At 42.0% G+C, this 19,638-nt stretch overlaps 1 protein-coding gene across 3 annotated transcripts in view; it reads right to left on the reverse strand.

Moving 5' to 3' along the window:
• Positions 1 to 19,638, reverse strand: part of GRIK1 (glutamate ionotropic receptor kainate type subunit 1) — a 968,246-nt gene that overhangs the window by 287,709 nt on the left and 660,899 nt on the right. For all 3 annotated transcript variants that reach the window (XM_085623097.1, XM_085623095.1, XM_085623096.1), the window contains exon 7: positions 15,513 to 15,656. In XM_085623097.1, coding sequence (XP_085479223.1) covers positions 15,513 to 15,656 — 144 coding nt within the window. The remainder of the gene's footprint in view (positions 1 to 15,512; positions 15,657 to 19,638) is intronic.

Raw genomic sequence — 19,638 nt, forward strand, 5'->3', positions numbered from 1 at the left:
GAATTTCACCTTCCACTTCCTGCTCTCAGATTCCTTGACCCCATCTTCTTAGGACATGCAGCAGTGCAGTCAGAGGTATTCCTTTGCCAGTTGTGAGACAGGTGCACGCCTCCCTTCCATCACTGTTCTAGGACTCTGGGTTGTACACACCCTGTATTTGGAAACTTTCTGGTCTGACATCATTCCAAAACCAGAATGTAACTTTTCCTAATTTTGGATTGCCTATTAGGAAATCACAATTTTTTTCAATTTCCAAAATTGTGATTTGCTAATTGCGAATGTGAATCCGTATGGATTGCAATCACTGGAATTGGTGGTTACATACCCCTCTTTTTACGATTCACTCATTGCAATTTCTACGGATTCACTATTTTGAAATTGCAAATCTGACATTTTGTACATAAAGCCCTAGATAATTTATGTTGTTTTTCTCTGGTAGCAGCACCAATGGGAGGTGGACAGTCATTAACCTACATGGATTTTCAGTTCCGGCTTGAGAATGCAACTGGCACTACAGCAATACTACTCTATAGTTCCTTGTTTCCACAAAAATACATATCTATTCATTTGCTACATACTTGTAATACTTCACATTACCAAAAACATTCATTTAAAACCAGACATATAAGCCTTGTCAATGCTTGTTTCGAAATTCTGTAGCTGTAATTCTGAAGTATGATGGAAACAAAGATTTGAGTAGGATACAAACAAATCAAGACACTTTACTTGGTGATGTGCAAATGATATTTGGCGAAAGCTGATTTCCTCACATTATCGTTTATGGACTATATAATGTTATCAGTAAACCTGCATGTCTGTCAAAATTTAGTAGGAAGTTCAATGTAAAATGTGCTGACTATAAATGACAGTTCGCTACTATACCAGGTTTTAGTAATATATTTGCAACAGTGTGCTCCATAAATTAACTACCGGTTACTCCTACCACTCTTACCACTCTCCTGCTGAATGGCTGCACTAATTTGCTACATTTGTTTTGCATGGTGCTTGAATTATTCACAATGCTGGCTGCATACTACACCCTGTGCTACTCCCATGCTGAATGGGCATGTCTCATTTGCAAAAAGTTTTCTTTGTGTGCTGCTTGGATTATTCACAATCCCAATAACTTCAGTGATACAGTATTGATGGCAACAATCCCACTCTGAAACCTTTATTTAGCATCACTGGGCCGGATCTATTACATTCCCAAGTGGCTCTGCAGAGAGGGATTTAAAGAGCCCTCAACGTGTCCCAGTTGTGGCAGAATTGAGGCTGATCACTCCCATGTTTGCAATAATCTTTCAAAATGTATCAGCTATCTCTGACTCTTTTAGTATTAGGACTGCATCTTTTCACACCAGTTTCCTAGAAAGATAAATCTCCGATTGCAATGCTATCGCTTTTACTCATTTAATATCTGCTTGTTCTTGGCTAGAGGGATAGAATCTCCCCTTCAATCGCACAGTGGTGGCTGGAATTGGTTACAGTATTTCATTCAGAAGAAGCAATCACCTAAGGGACATTCAGGTCCGCATCCTGCCATCTAAAATGTGATCACTCACAACCTACCTTAATTAAAGAGAGTGTTTTATTATCCCAAAAGGGGATTCATGAAGTCTGATTCACAAAATTGATTGTTCAATAGCCATATCTTTTCTTTTAATGATTAGACTGCTCTCACTTTATTTCTTTTGATGTATTGACTGTATCTGTGTTGGGACAGAGAAAAGTTACCTGCTTTGCTCTGGAGAGTGTGCACCCCTGCCTCGAGCTCATCAGACTACGCTCTGTAGAATTTGGATCCTAGTCTCACCACACATGATAATTTAGCATGACACTGGAGTCCATTTTAAGTTAGATTGCAATGGCAGTGCCAGGTTCTGTGATCTGAAGGAGCAAAGCATGCATACTCTCCTTATCAGTAGTGGCAGCAACAGGACTGCAGTGGCAAGGTAGGCCTTTCTATCTGTCTCTGGCAGACAGTCACTTACTGGCACATCTTTCATTTTTAAACTGGTCTGCCAATCCCCTGTAACCAGGCCCTTTGCCCATTTATGTGTGACATGGATGTTGCATGTGTATACATTACTTCTATCTGAAGGATGTGATTGGAGCATGTAGGTCACATGTGGCTATAGCCACGCTTGAATCGTTTTTCTTTTTTCCTAATACAGAAGATGGAAAATGGAGCGCGCCCCAGACACCAATGTTTACAGGGCTCCTCCAGGACACTCTGGAGATCATTTGTAATCAATTCGACTTTTAGGTGTTGAGGAGAGAAGATGGATGTCCTTTCTAAGGCTTCAGTGGTTTTCCCTGTCCTTTCATGAACCAATGTTCAGTAGAAGGGCCCCCCACACTAGTTAACATGTGGTTATATGAGACAGCCTCTCTCTTCTTTTTGCATTTGTTTTTGGTCTCCAATGACTGGAAAATCTCAGGTCCACCCCACCTTTCTGCTGACACCAGAAAACAATGATTATGATTAGATCAGTATGAGTAGTTTCAGCAAAAGGTGGAGGCTGCCGAGAAACCAGTCTCAGAGCTTACTGCTGGAATGGACAAAAACCTCCACCTCCGCTTGCTAAGTTTGGGAACACAAACCTGGGGCGTTTGACGAGCCTGCAAGGATAGGCTGCCTTGACCCTGCTTAAAAGGAGAGAGCTGACCAAATGCTGAGGAGTGGCATAGGAGGTCTCCTTGCATGAGGAAGGTGTTGTTCAAAAGAAGAGGGTTTGTGAAGGAACTGAGGCAGAGAAAACCAAAGGCCTCCACTGCAAATCTGGTGAAAGAATTGCACTGACCTGCTGATGGTGAGGCCTAGAATACCTGGCATGATCCCTGAAACATAGATTGCACCTTATGCACCTGGAACCTGAGTGGAGTGGAAATCAGCCCTGCGTAAGTTCTGCTAAAGTGATCTAGAGCACTAAAACATCCTGACTATGTCCTGTGGTCTTTCTACAAAAGAACCAGATGCAGGAGGAGTTTGAGACTGATGGTGAGGACTTCTACCAGTTCAAGTTCCTATTTATGAGACCCAGGGTAGGACCTAGCCTGCTTGAGTAGTGAGTTTTTTTAATCTGCCAGAGGAAAAAACTCAAGCGGCAAGATCCACTGGCCACACGCACCACTGCACAAGGCCAGCTATGTTTTCAGCAGGTGCTGACCAGCACAATGCAGCATCCGAATCGCAGGCCGTGACCATGGTAGTTGAGCCGAGAGAAAGACACTGCCACCCCCTCGGTTGGCTGAAACAAACACATCCAACCCCGCGGCGAAACTATCCCTTCTGATCCACCGAGATCTCTCTATAATCCAGAGAGGGCTACCATACAAAACTATCAAGCTTCAAAGAGTACAAAATAATGGTGCCCATCTCATTTTGCATACCTTTTGAAAGGAGGATTAACATTCAATGTTCACACAAGATAACGATACGTGAATTCGATGAATTTATGGAGAGGGAACAAGTCACATTCTGACCTTAAATGAGATTTCATTATTTCTGTTCCTCTTTCTACTATGTTTTCAGGGTTAATTATTAGTCACTGATGGATATATTACACCACCATAATTATATTTCGGTTAATTACAAACACTGATTTCGTCCTTCTGAAAGAGAGGAGTAAAACCATTAAAGTTAAATTGTTAATATGTAATTTGTGTTTCCACTTTTTCGAAACTATTAGCACACAATGATTTATTTCATGGGAAGACTGATTAGAAGGCACGTGCCACTATTGAGCTGAAGTTGACAGCAGGAAGTTCGACACAATTACATTTATGACGCGTGCGTCTTTGTTGTGTTTCCTAGACCATGTTCTTTTAATTAAATTAAAACTCACTCATAAACAATTGCAACAATAAATGGTCTGAAAAGAGCGAGCTTCAGTTATGGAAGTTTGTTGTTTCGAGGTCAGTCCTTTATGTCAGCTCCCAGGGCATACAACGACATGTTTACTGTAGCAATCACCTATTGTGCTTCGTTTGAGCCACTCCAGTTTCTCACTGTTTGACATTTTGGATTCTATTTGCTTTAGGTCACTGCTGAGAGTTTTCTTTCATAGCTGGTGGCAGCTTTCAGAGTTGACGTCGACTGTATGCCTTTGATATAAATAATTCTCAGCATGTGCCCGAGAACCACACATATTCTTACTTCTCAATGTCAGACTGATGCAAAAGTGATGAAGCCTGTAACTTGTATTTATGTAAAATGTAAGCATTTTCTTGTAAAGTGAGTGTTTTGCTTGACAAAACTAAGTGCTTAATTTGTAAAAATCAAAAAACAAATTAAGTCTAATTTCTACGTAATGTCTCTTTCTTTCTCTGTTTCAAACTTCTTGTCTCTTTATTTCAATATTTACTGTATTTCTATTTCTATTTGTAACTGTTATCCTTCCTTTCTCTTTCTCATTCTTTCTATTTTTTTTTTTGCCTTTCCTTCTTTTTCACCGGACCAGATTCTCGTGAAGACAAATTGGTCCCAGCACCCAAACATGAGTATGGATGCCCACTACATGTAACCCATGGCACAACTTAAGCATTGCAATTACAACTCTTAATTTAAAGACAAAAAGTAATTAAGATGTACATACGTTTGCAGTGATTTTTCAATATGGTCGCTCATGCCTCTGTCAGCTGTAACTATTACTAATTCAAATGTATGAGTTTCAAAATGCTCTTAACAAGCAGAGATGCACGCTCGAATTCTGCTTTTATTAGATTACAATTAAATTAGATTTCATTAAATCATTTAGAGACATCTGGACAGTTCTGACACACAAGGAGTGTATATGCAAAGCAAACACTCTGTTTTATTAGAAAAATGTATATATGTATGAAGATTTGTGTACTTGTGTGTGACACTCTGGCCATGGCCACAGGTGTACTCGGAGGGAGCAAGCTAATGCTGTTGGTTGTATGATAGAGACATGAATGGCTAAACTACGTGTCTCTACCACGCAACCAGAACCATGAATGTGTGTTAACCTTAAAGCGTGAATGGTAAGGGGTTATGCGTGGCTAAGGTCGCCACTATTCCGAACCCCCTCCCCCCGCCCTAAGCCCTGAATTACGAACACCCTACCTGCCCCTCCCACCCTATCCCTGAAACTACACCAACCCCTTCCACTGCCCTAAGGGGCATATGCGTGGTTAAGGCAAGCGTGGTTGCGCTTGTGATGTTGGAACATGTGTTGCTCAGGCCGCAGTGTTCTGACTGTTTCGCATGCTGTTCAGTAAAAACAAGCACAATAAAGGAAAGGATCTTTGTGGGGCGCAATTGGCCATTGGCTCCCAAGGAGGAAACGCACTGACAGCTATGAGGATAGGGCATGGAAGCTGCCTGCAAGCCGCATGGAAGTGGGCTGTGCAGTGTGTGCGAACTCCTGCCTGGCCACTACCATCAAAAGTATAGAGATTGCTGGTAGTGAAAAATATGCTGCAATATACCACAGGTAGGTTTTCAGCCGCTTACTTGATTGATAAAGTGCTACACAAGAAAGGTGAATAATGGATTGGAAGATGTGGAGATAGCAAAGGACAAATCAGATATTGGTGGAATTGATAGAGAGGAAAAGAGAAGAACAAGAGGGGTATTCAAGCATTAATCAATATTAATCAATGTAAACTATTAGAATGAACTGATGTCTCAGGTATCAAAGTCAGGAATTTGGAAGAGGAAAATTACAAATTTGGACGCAGGATGGTACAAAAGGTAGAAATAATATGCAAGAGTCCAGATAAAAAGGCTTTGAATGGGAAAGAATGTTTGTTCATTTGCAGGCTTTGAATGGGAGAGAATGTTTGCATTGTCAGCATTCCGTCCATCAGTTGTTTGCTGTAACACTTTTCGCCCTAAGTGGGATGGGTATGCCCAGACTTGGGTCCCTTGCTCACTGTGCCACTGCATTCAAGCTAGCCTGGCTGAAGAAGGGTGACATACCCTGAAACCGGTCCCAGGATGCTTGCTTCCGGTCCAGGGAGGACCTGGCCTGGCAGTTTGGTCTGGACTGTTCCCATGGGGCACAGGGTCAAGACCGATTTGCATATGGCTGGGTCCAAAGTGGGGTGGTGTAGTGGGCAAAAGAACGATGGATTTAACCCTGATCTTTTGACTAGGGGAGAATGTTTGCATTGTCAGCATTCTGTCCATCATTTGTTTGCTGTAACACATTTGCAGGTCATAGCTGAGCAAATTAGATAAGAAATGAGAACATATTTGAGACCATACTCTCATGTAAGATTAGGAAACTAGGTGGTAACTGTCTTTAAAAAAGAAGTCTATTACATAACCTAGGAAAAGTTCAGTTAGACTTACTGAGAATTAGGAGGTTGTGGAGACTCATCAATAATGTGGCTTAGCACCAAATGCAGTGAAATGTTTCATTGCCATGCTGATTAAGGATATCTGGCTCTTCTCCTGATCAATCATGTAATGCATGATCTCAGCATGTGTTGTACTAATGCTTATCAACTATTGCTGCAGTGTGTTGTGATTGACTGTGTGTAAAACACACAGTCGAGGCAAAGCGTCTGTTTTTGCAGACATCATCTGCAGAGCCCACTTCTGAGGCCCAGGACTGAAGGGGGGGGCACCTCAGGCAAGGGTAGGACTCACAAATGGCAGAGTCCTCCAGCAGGATTGCAGGAAGTCTTTTGTGTCCCTGAGGCTTCAAAAAACAGGAGGCAAGCCAGCAGGCCCTTGGAGTCACTCTGGGGCCAAGTGAGATGGGTCCAGTCCTTGTCCTCATAGGGCAGAGATAAGCAGGCAGCAGGGCAGCTCAGCAAAGCAGAGAGGCAGTTTCTCAGAACAGTCAGTCACAGCAAAGTGGCAATCCTTACAGATTAGCAGCCTGTCACCAAGCCCAGACATGTTTTGGAGACAGGATGCAGGCACACGGAGCAAAGTTAAGAGTAGAGACACTTTCTAAAATTAGCATTTCTAAAATGGTAATGTCAAAAACACCTTCACCACTAAAGAAGATTTATCACCACCACTGCAAAGATATAAAACATGATATAGCTACTGCTTTCTGATCAAGCCTCACAGCTTAAAAATATTTTATGAAAACCCTAATGCTAGCCTATGAAAGGAGTAGGCCTCACAGGAGTGAAAAACACATTTAGCTGTTGGTCAGAACATGTAAAACTTAAAAGTGCATGTTGTGCCTTTTAGTTGCATAGCATCCTGCCCCTAGAGTCACTTAGGGCCTGACCTATCAATAATAAAAGGGGAGTGTAAGGCTTGGCAAGTGGTTTTAAACTGCACACACAGGCCTTGTAATGGCAGGCCTGAGACAGCTTTGAAAGGCTACTTGTGTTGATGGCACAATTAGTGCTGCAGGATCACTAGTAGCTTTTAGATTACAGTCCCTGGGTATATGGTATACTACTTTACAAGGGACTTACAAGCAAACTGAAATCAGGTATACACCAATATCACCATGTTTAAGGGAGAGGCACATGCACTTTAGTACTGGTCAGCAGTGGTAAAGTGCTAAAGCCAATAAAAACAATGTCAGAAAAAGAGGAAAAGGAAGGCAAAAAGATTGGGGTAACCCTGAAAAGGGGCTATTTCCAACACTACCATACTCTTGCTTTGCTTCTGAATTTCCTAGAGTCAGTTGGTTGCAGGCCCCACACATAGCGCTGGCCATACTCTGGATCTTCTTTTTACAAATTCGCCTGGAATGACTGTGGAATATCCACGCCGCTATTATGGACAGATCACTACTTATTGAAATTCTCTATCCCTATTATTACAGCTAAAACTAACTTGGAAAGCGAATTCGTATTGCGCAGACCATGGTGCAAAGTTACCCTGCCCCTTTTTTTAAAACACTTCTGCCCAGATCAGACAGATCCAGAAGCCAGCGTAAATCAAGCGGCACTACAACTTGACAAAGCTATTTTACTGCATTAGATAAAATCGTCCCTTTTAGTAACGTCAAGATTAAGACTAGAACCGCTCCCTGGTTTACTGACCAACTAAAAACAACAAAAAGTTTATGTAGAACCGCTGAAAGACAATGGCTTAAAAGTATAAATCTAGCTGATCGCGAAAGCTATAAGAAACTGCATCATGGCTACATAAATGAAATAAAATTGGCAAAAAAAACTTTCCTTATAGACCGGATAAATAAGGCAGAAAATTCTTCTAGGGAACTTTACCATATCTTAAAATAATTCACAATCCCTAGTAATCAGCCTACAGTGCCTGTTTCTCAAAATTGGACTGATTCACTATCCAAATTTTTTGAGGAAAAAATTACAGTCATTCATCAGTCTCTTATATCTTCACATAATAGTACTTACCCTGAAGAACTGCCTTGCCCCTTACCCGACCCTCCTTGCATCCTAAACGAGTTTGTAAAATGTGATTGTAAGTCTGTCACCTTGGTCATGCAGAAGATAAAGTCGGGCTCTCCTGCAGATCCCGTCCCTCCCAAATTTTTCTCTATCATCACTCCAACAGTTTTGGAAAGATTGATTGACCTATTTAATAAGTCATTTTTGGAAGCTGACTTTCCTACAATCTGGAAAGCAGCCAGAATAAGGCCGATTTTAAAGAAACGGATGGCGGATCCAAAACTACTTTTAAATTACAGTCCCATCTCTTTACTCCCCTATGTCGGGAAAATGTTGGAGTCCCTTGTAAATCAACAGCTTGTAAACCATCTTGAAAGCTATGGACTTTTAGATCTCTCTCAGTCCGGTTTCAGAACGGCACATAGCACGGAGACAGCGCTGGTCGAGGTTACTGATAACATCAGACTGGCTTTAGACAAACATCAGTCAGTCATCCTCGTCCTGCTTGATCTGTCTGCCGCCTTTGACAACATCTCCCATAGGATCCTTGAACAACGGCTTTGGGAGATAGGTGTAGGAGGGAATGCCCTCAAATGGTTTATTAGCTACCTATCTGAACGTGTAACAACTGTTCAGATGGGAAATACCATTTCATGTGAGAGATTGGTCAAGATGGGAGTCCTGCAGGGCTCTATCTTGAGCCCTACGCTTTTCAATCTGTACATGACTCCATTGGCTAAGGTGATCAGAACATATGGTTTTGATGTCATATCCTATGCAGATGACACTCAGATTCTGATCACCTTAAGCCCAGATCCCACTGACACCAAGCAGCATTTCAAGAACTGTATGACTCATGTTGACAAATAGATGAGATCTAACCATCTGCAGCTCAACGGTAGTAAGTCATAGATCGTGCTCTTTGGCAAGGCTATGGACCATTGGACACACGATTGGTGGCCTTCTAGGTTAGGCCCATGTCCCGCCCCAAAGAACATGGTCCGTAATCTTGGTTTTTACATGGACAATTGTTTGTTCATGAAGGGCCATACAAACCATGTCATTGGCACCTGTTTTGGCGTTATGCGCAGTCTGCAGAAGGTTTTTAAATGGATTCCTACTGAGGCGCAGAAACCACTAATACAGGGATTGATTATAAACAGAATGGACTACGGCAACGCCTTATTGCTTTCAATAAATGAAAACCTTTTAAATGGGCTCCAGGTTCTGCAGAATACCGCTGCCAGGTTAGTCCTTGATCTCCCACAAAGATCCTCCTCCGCCTCCTGTCTAAATATTCGTCATTGGCTTCCAGTGAAAAAGCAAACTCTTTTTAAAATCCTATGCTTAACTCATAAGCATATGTATGGAAATAGTCCAAAATACTGGTCACAAAAACTACGCTGGTATCAGCCGCCCAGAATGCTTAGATCCAGCAATGAGGCATTGCTGACCCCCCTCAGAATTCAAACTGCTAGGCAAGGGGGCCGATCCTTTTCTTTTTTGGCACCAGCATCCTGGAACAAAATGCCCTCATACCTGCGCAGTATTTCTGAACACAGCTGCTTCCGCAAAAAGCTGAAGACCTGGCTTTTTGAAAATTAGATCTTAGTCCTCCTTTGTCAGAGCCGTCTGCAAGCGCCATGAGACACCTGTGAGTGATGTGTGCGCGATACAAATGTCCTTGACTTGACTTGACTAAGTCAGATATACTCATGAATAAACACTGAACTATTAGGAGTTGTCCTTAGTATTGTCTTCCTGAAGGGCACTTTATTAGGGAATGCCCTTCCTTGCACTCTTCTTCAATATACTAAATCTTCATATACATTTACAATTATTTATAAATATGTTAGAATGGTTAACTTGTATTTCATGAAATGCTTTACCTCTGCTGTTTTCTTACAAAAATAAAAATGTATTTAAATTAATACATATTCTGTCTTCCCTGATTCTTATGTGAATGGACTCAATTATCACAAGTCTGTGATAGTCCTAAATACAAAGCATTTACATGGTCTTCTTAAATACAGTTTCTATTGCTTTTAAATAGATTATGGAAATTATTGAAACTGTTAATATGCACATTCTGCCAATCTTCTCATCTTCTCATTGGAGGAAACCATTGCCTACGCCTTCCATGGGGCACCATGGAGAGTGGCTTAATATACATTTCCTAAATGCTTGGTTAATGCCAAGTGATGCTATCTCTGAAATATATCTTTGTAGTGTTAGCAGGGTCTCTGCTCTCACTCATAATGTGTTGCACCTCTAGTTACAATGCTTTATTCACTTGTGTGAGTACATATTTAAGATGTAACCTCTCAAGAGCTAGATTTTAAAATTCTTTAACCCCTTCCCCGCTCATGACGGAACCGCTCCGTCATGAGCCACGGTTGCCGTGTGCTCATGACGGAACGGTTCCGTCATGACACGACCGTTTGGCGGCCGCTCCGCCCACGCGGCGCTGTTTCCCCGCCTGTGCGGGGGGACAACGCAACTGGGCGGAGTCATGACGGAACCGTTCCGTCATGAGCACAGCTCAACTGTGGCTCATGACGGAGCGGCTCCGTCATGAGCACCGGGCCACCGCGCTGCCCCCCCCGCAACCCCCAGCGCCGCGGCGGAATTCCCGCCGCGGCGAAGGGGTTAAGCCCTTTTTCAAACGATAGTTCAACCAGAACACCTGGACTCCTTCAATAAAAACATGCTGAAGAGGGCATTCATCAATTCAAAGTGTAAACAAACCAGCATTGCTGCTTCTTCACAGTGCACAGGATTCCCATTTCTAGACTAATCAGCTCAAATGGGAGAACCTGACATATTCCATATTTCTCCAATTTACTTAGATATATGTTTTTTCCAATGTCCATGCAGAATAGACATGATGAACAAACCACCATCGTTGTGATTAAATGAAGGTAATCCTTTCATTGTGATGTTCACTTGCAAAGGGTGCCAAGTAGGCTTGCTCTTAATCAGTAGCTCTATTATACTTTAATTGTACCTCTTCAATGTCTTTCCTATCATCATTTCATGAAATCTTACTCTACCTATTTCTATGTTATGGAATGTTATTGTGTTGCTTCCTTGACGTAATTATTGTTGGTGCTGCTTGAACTCAACACACACTTCTCTGGGGAATTGTGCCACAGCTATCAGGGGTTGAACAGAGTTTCTCTTTGAATTTAGAAGCTAACCAGGATGCTTTTATTAAATTGATCAGGGACTCCCATACTAAATGAATAATCCACTTTCTGTCACAAGTTAAATGTTATTTTTAAAGTACAGGTAGAGGAGGGGGCTTAAGGAGTTAAGGCAACGTTTTACAATGTCACCTCAGGTTCATTGGATAAAATTGCAGCTGGGTAGTTATCAATAGAGTGGAGGTTTCTACCTCGGGGTTCCAAGTGGCATAATTGACTACTTGATCTTTGCTCTTGTCTAATTGATGTCACTTAAAACTCTTGTGTGGAATACACCCCTATTATTGAGAGCTTACACCTGTAATTCTTTTTATATTTCCAGTTCCATTTATAACTGTGCAAAAAAATGGATATACCATAAAGAACAATTTTAACACTGAATTTGCCAACTCATCAAGAACCAAGCTATGAAGGAATAGATATGGTAGCTAAGAAGCTGTAGTCAGAAATGTTATAATTTAGTACAGTGCTGAACCTTATATACACATTATGTGATGCTTAATCCCACAAATATTCCAACTTGGTGGTTTTACTAATTCATGACTGCCATTCTCATTCCCCCAATTCCTAAGAGTGCCATATTCCGACACTTATAGCCAGACTCTTGTTGGCCACATACAGCCTTGCGCCTTACAGTCTCTGCAAGTTTGTTTCCACCAACCTCGTTGACCGGCTGTAGCTTTGCTTCACCAGCCTTATGTTTGGATCCAATATGCCATTTGAAGCATAATTACATTTCTTAGTCTTTGGACAGTCACCATGTATTTTCCTCTGTATATTACGCCTGACTATGAGACTACAGATCAATATATTCCCTCATTACTTTACTATACTATAGATGTTGGTATTCTATCTAAGATAACCTTCTAGTTTCATCCTACGATGGATTCTTCCTCTCCACTTCTTGAGGGCCTCATAGGTCAGAGGTCCCCCTTTTCTCTCTTTCTGTTGGAATCCACATACCACTCCAGCAGAAGGCAAGGCCTCTCTACTCCCTATGCCCTACATCATTCAGATATTCCATCTCAATTCTCCTGCCCTCATCGAGCTTTACTCTTTGCTAATTCCTTTCCAGCTTGTAGATTTCCCCATGTCACTCACTTCCATTGTAGAGGATTCATTCTCAAACTTACTCGCTAGCAGTTCATTTCTACCCCTGCTTTCTAATCTGCTGCAAACAACAAAACTATGAAAAGAATGCATGAATTAATCTCACCCACTGGCAATCACTAGAGTCACAAAAACAATAGGTCCTGGCCTAGGAGTTCAGCCTAGACTGATCCTACTGGAGCAGGGCCAAGACAGGTTAACATTTGGCTAGTCTCTGTCTAGAGTGATGTAGTGGGCACAAACAATGGACCGATATATGTTTCTGAGTAATCACCAGTGTCTGAGATCAATTCAAGCATTCCTTCCATGACTTTGTTGTCTGTTCCTTACCTGGTAGGGCATGTTTGTCTCTACTCTTTTTGCCAACAGAGAATTCTCTTTTCTCCTCACTCTTCAAATGAGGAGTCCCGTAGAGAATTACTTTTCACTCCTCACCCCCCGTCAGGCCACCAAACAAGGCAATAAGCAACCAATGTTTTTGAGCTAATTGTGTTTTAGTAGTTAGCTCCAAACACCTGGCACAGTAAAGAATTGCTGACATGTGGACATATGGACACAATTTTTCCATCAAAATTACCTTTAAATCAACGAAAGGTTCAAAAACCTGGAACTGCCGTAATGACTTTGAACAAGATTGCTGTTCTAACTATTAACTTAGGGCCCGATTCACAGAACTAATCTGAGACAGAATCCTAAACTTACTACTTTTGGTATTCACAGAAGGCACTTACTACTTTTGGTTAAACTTACTACTTTTGGTTAAACTTACTACTTTTGGTTTTCACAGAAGGCATTTGGTAGTAGTAAAGTTTCCTAACTTAGTACTAATGATGTATATATTTGGTTTCTCGTAGCTCTTGCAGACTGGTAAAGTATGGTTTTTGAGAAAATGCATGGCACAGGTTTGGCACTAAGTACTCGCAGACTATAACATATCCTTTAATAATGAAGGCAGCTAACATTAAAACGATAACTATTTATGATGCAGTTTGCAAGTAGCTGTGCTACAATTAGCAAATTTATTTATATATATATATATACATATATATATTTCAAAAAAGGTTGCCCAAGGTGGAGAGGCCACACCCGAGGAGGTAAACACACAAATGCTGCCGGCGGTTAGAAAGCAAGCTTGACACACCCCATTCCGCTAGCTTGCCAAAGTAGTAGTCCCGCCCACATGGGCTCTGGCAAGGCATTGTGGTCTTAGCAGTTCCTGCCGGACTCCAGGCGCAAACCGCTGTGGGTGCAAAAGTCCTTTGGTAGCGAAAATGTCTCTCCCAAGTGGGTGGAAAGGGATATATACACAAGCTGCCATCCAACCAATATGTACCTGCAGCTAAGGCCCTCCTCAGTCCAATCGCCGCTTGTGGTGTTAAGCAGCGCAGATCCGCCATGAGAAAGCGGCGGGGCCTCCCCGCGACCAGGCTGGCCGCTTAATATTTCAAAAAAGGTTGCCCAAGGTGGAGAGCCCATGTGGGCGGGACTACTACTTTGAAATAAAAACAGGTGCACGACATTACCTTGTCTTTGTCCTCTTGTAGTGCAGCCAGTGATCAAGGGCGAGATGACCCCCGAAACGCGTTTGGCAAGCTAGCGGAATGGGGTGTGTCAAGCTTGCTTTCTAACCGCCGGCAGCATTTGTGTGTTTACCTCCTCGGGTGTGGCCTCTCCACCTTGGGCAACCTTTTTTGAAATACATATATATATATATATATATATATATATATATATATATATATATATATATATATATATATATATATATATTACTTATGGTTAAATATATAAATCTATTATTCTATGCTTAACATGTTTGTAGGTCACTGCATAATTTTTACACAGGTTATTTAATTAGCTACTTATGGGTTTTGTTGTATTTCTCTATTACAATATGTAAATATTATCATAACTATTTTATCTAGAAGTGCTTCACTATTGAAATATTGAGGAACAGATTAAAAACAATGAGTCATAAAAAATACACAAATAAATTAGCTTCAAGTACAGCAACACTTGAATGTCTGATTAAACACAATACAACTTTAAATCTCAATATAGCATTCTTCTCAGACATCCGTATACATATATACCCTTTCTGTGTAGTCAATGGTCTAATATTACTTTACTCCTGCTGCAGAAGAAAGATAATAACTAACATTAAAAAAACATTTACACTGTCTCACCGTATACCTCTCTCAATATATACTTTACCTCCACTCTCTAACTCATCCCAAACCTCATTCTACTACTATGATCTCCAAAATAACCCTTTCTAGACTCTCTCCTACTCTATCCCTCCTCGGCTCACCCCAAAACACATTTTACTGCTATGATCTCCCAAACACCACTTTCTAAATTCTTCCCTCATGTATCCCTCCTTTGACTCATCCCAAACCTTATTTTACTACTATGATCTCCCTAATCCCTTTATAGAGACTCTTCCCTCCTCCATCTCTCCGTTTTATTCATCACAAACCACATCTTGCTACTACGATCTCCCAAAAACCTCGTTCTAGACTCGTCCCTCTTCTATCCCTCCATTATCCTATTCAATACAACTATCAGACTCATGTCCACCGCTCAATTTAACTCATATTTCTCTATACTAATCCACCACTAATCCTTTTGGGTTTAAGAGTAGCGTGCTACCGCCACAAAATGCTTTGACACCTCGTCAGGGGAAGTAAGTGGTACATAAATACAATTACAATAAGAATGGTCTGAGAACTGTTAAATCTGGAAACCAAACCCTGCTGCAGTAACAGCTTTTTAAAAGGAATCGAGTGGAAATTGGAGTAAAGAAAAAGAGTACTTAAAGTGTTTGAGGTCATAAGGAAAAAGCATGAATACGGTGACCATCAGCAAACAGCTTTAACTTACTTCTTTTATTAGGTTCATAAACCGTGGTCCGAACCGCCATGGCTTGTGTCTGTGACACTGTAGAGAACTGACGGTAATTTGCAAGGCACGCTGGGAGGCTGCTGCTACCATGTAAACAGCATCATACATAAGTGCAGCTTCTGTCTATGAAGAAAAGAAGAAGTTCCTTTTAAATTATTTTTTACATTATGTTTTTACACTTGTTCATTTTCTTTTTATTGGGAACTCTTATTAGTTCAATTAAAAGGAAATTAGCAATCAGTCAAAAAGGTGGGGTTATTTTGAAAACAATGTTTTATCAAACACATACAAACATAATAAAACCATCGTAACAATTATGTTCAAAGCTTAGGGGCAGATGTATGAAGCACTTTTCCCGTTTGCAAACAGGCCGATTCTTAGAATCGGCCCGTTTGCGAACGGGAAAAAGCATTTTGGGATGTATCATCCCAAAAGTCCATCGTGAAATAGGGAATGGCAAAATTTGTGATTCCCTATTTTGCAAATGCATTTAAGGAATCGCAAATTGCGATTCCTTAAATGCAATTCTGGAAGCACCCTAGTTGTGCAAATTTACCTTAAGAAATCGCAGATTACCACCAACTTCAAGTTGGTGGTAATTTGCGACTTCCTAGAAAAATTAACTTTTTGCATTTTTGAAATTGCCATGTGGCGCACATACATGCCCTCAGGGCATGTATGTGCGCCACATGTGCACACATGCATATTTCACGGGTGCAACAGGGTGTCCTTTTGACACCCTTGCACCCTTGAAATTGCATTCGCAATCTGCGAGTACCTGATGGGAACTCGCAAATTGTGAATGTCTTCCCATTCATTCCTTTGGGCCTCTAGAATGATTGGGAAGGTATTCCTTGATTGCAAATCGTAATTTGCGATTCGCAATTAAGGAATATGTAGGAATCACAATTAATATTGCGAATCCTACATACATTGTCTTTTGCAAGTCCTTAATAGCGGATTGCTAAAATTTGCTATTAAGGACTCGCAAAACAGTGTCTTGATACATATGCCCCTTAAAGTATAAATATAAATAAAAGAAAACCATCATATACCTCACAGTTGGTGATGTAGTATTTTTTAAGTAGCCTTTTAAAACCATTCTAAGATGGTCCTCCATGCATACCTACCTATGTGTATGCAGGCGCACAGATGGGAGGCCATCTGGAATGTTTTTGGCATACTTTCTTGCTAGTATACTATTCCAAGATGGCCAATGGCCATTTTGGAATGGTAAAATAATTAGAAACTACAGGATGCCCCATATACTAAGGTGGGCAAGTAGGCTAGTAGCAGTCTGTGTGGAGCTCCAGAACCCGGGCAAAAAAATGTAAAAAAATAAATATGAACAAACAGAAAACTTAGTCTCACGAACCTCATTATGAGTGGACCATAATGAGAGTCGGAAGAATCACTGACCTAAGCTGCACATTGCGGTGTGAGGGAACTAACGATGAATGACAGTCCACCAGACCAATAGATGAAGAGGGCTGACTATAAGTTCTTCTATGTATGTACGAATATGTATTTATGATTTTAAAAAGCTTTTGGGGAAAACAGGTCTGGTTAACACTAGACATAAAAGCTAGTTCAATGCTGAAGAAATAAATAACAACAACAAAAAACTCTGCATCTCATTTGAAAGGAGGTGTTGGTGTTGCACTCATCTCACAAAAGAGACTATGGAGCACACTGGACAGTATAATTAGATAAATAGACCACTCACAATCGAAAGGTTCCCTTAAAACTGCCTTCAGTGCACCAAGGAAACTGCAAGTACATATTGAAGTACCACTAGGAACACCCTAAGAAAACAAAAATAAAAACAAAACAAGCACTGGCAAAAGCCAAACTCTCTGGCTTATTTGCTATGCAAATATTTGGTAATAGCTGGATGAGTCTGCGCGTGGTGCCCCCAACTGCCTAGGAAAAAAAATCCAACAATGAAGCAACATCATGGGCTACAACAATATGAAAGCTGGGAGTAGGATCCCTTGCCTTAAAAGATTGCAATAACAGAGGTAACCTGTACCCTTAAAGAAGGGCATGTTGAAAAAGGAGTCAGAAGGTGACGGTTATTTTGTAAGACGTAGACCTTAAAAATATACATAGCAGAAGACCCTCTCACAGCGGAGGAACTGATGGCAGCATTGAAAGATCTCCCTCTCGGGAAGACGCCAGGCCAAGATGGCCTGCCACTGGTCTTTTACCGTATGTTCCTACCACAACTCAGCCACACCTTCTGCGACTATATAATTCCTTCTCGGACACGGAGGGGCCGTCGCCCTCCATGGGTATGGCTGAAATAGCTCTTATCCCCAAGCCGGGAAAGGATACCACGTTGTGTGCATCATATTGCCCCATCGCTTTGTTGAACACGGACCTCAAAATTTACACCAAAATGCTTGCCAGACGCTTCGATCCCCACATGCCTGGCCTTGTGGAGCCGGATCAAGTTGGCTTCATCCGCAATAGGCAAGGGGCGGACAATGTGTGTAGAATCACGCATCTGGTGGGGAAAGCACAGCACTGGAATATTCCAGCCTGCCTTTTCTCGCTTGACGCGGAGAAGGCGCTTGATCGGGTGGACTGGGGCTTTCTTCGCACGGTGCTGCAAAAGGTCGGACTGGGCCGGAATATGATCTCTATGATCATGGCCCCTTATCTATCCCCGCAAGCTAGGGTTCGGGTTAATGGACAACTTACAGACCCTTTCTAGAGGTATACGGCAGGGTTGTCCCTTGTCACCTCTGTTGTTTGCCCTGGTGGTAGAGCCCTTAGCAGAGATGATCAGGCAGAATGCAGACATACATGGGATTTCTCTTGGTGGCAGGCAGAACAAGGTTGCGCTCTTCGCGGATGATCTCATCCTCACCATATCGCATCCACATACATCCCTTCTGGCGCTTCACGTCCTATTACAGTCTTTTGAGCAAGCTTCAGGCCTTAAAATTAATCATTGCAAATCTTAGGCTCTGAACCTCATGATCCCGACAGAAGAGATACCAATCTTGAAAATGCTTGCTCCTTATCAATGTGCCACGGAACATATCAGGTACTTAGGACTTCAATTGACTCCAACCTTGGACACATGGACCCAGGTAAATTGGCGACAATGCAGGTGAACTGTTCTGGAAGACTTATGGGGTTGGAAAAACCTAACGCTTTCCTGGTTGGGTAGGCTTAATGCCGTGAAAATGTCGATACTCCCTAAAATCTTATATTTATTTCAATGTCTCCCCACCCCTATTCCGCAGCACCAAATACAGGGCCTCCAGCTAGATCTCATTCGCTTCATCTGGGGCGGACGTAGGCTGTGATTTTCTCCCAAGACCCTCATGTCGCTGCGAGACAGAGGGGGACTAGCGTGCCCTAACCTTTTGGACTATTATTGGGCCTCGCATCTCCGCTTTGTTTCGGAGTGGATAGCCATTGAAAGCGAAAAGGACGGTAACTGGATGCTCCATCTGGGACCTTGCGTGGCACCATCGTACAGCGCGCTCACGCAGTGCTTATATCGCAGTACCTACTAAAACGGTTCTGGATATATGGGACAAGGTTGCAGTGCGTAAGGGATTAACGACTTTTCCCTCCCCCATACTCCTATTGCAGGTAACCCACTATTTCCTCCAGCCCTCCACCCATAAACATTCGGCAATTGGCTACAGGGGGGATGCAGAGTGATTGGAGATTTGTATGAGGGGGGAACACTTAAGACATTTGCCCGGTGTCGGGAGGACTTTTGTCTCCCGCTGAACGCAAGGCTACAATATGCACAGCTGCAACATTGGGTGTCCTCACCTGAGATGCAACAGGCCGCTGTCCGTCCATTCACTCCTTTTGAACGGCTGGTCCGTTTTTTTCTATGAATCGAAGGGCCTTATTTCTCGCACATACCAGATCCTACAGCACCCTCCAATACTAACCCCACACTCATATCAGCACCAATGGCAATCAACGTCAACCACGGAAATCACGTCAATACAATGGAATCGCATTTGGCGAGATATCCCTAGGGTCTATCGCAGCATCCCGCAGAAGGAAAATGCATATAAAATTATGACGCAATGGTATTATACGCCTACTCGACTGCACAAAATGTTCC

The sequence above is a fragment of the Triturus cristatus genome, chromosome 8 (genome assembly GCF_964204655.1).
Source record: "Triturus cristatus chromosome 8, aTriCri1.1, whole genome shotgun sequence".
Taxonomy (NCBI): Eukaryota; Metazoa; Chordata; class Amphibia; order Caudata; family Salamandridae; genus Triturus; species Triturus cristatus.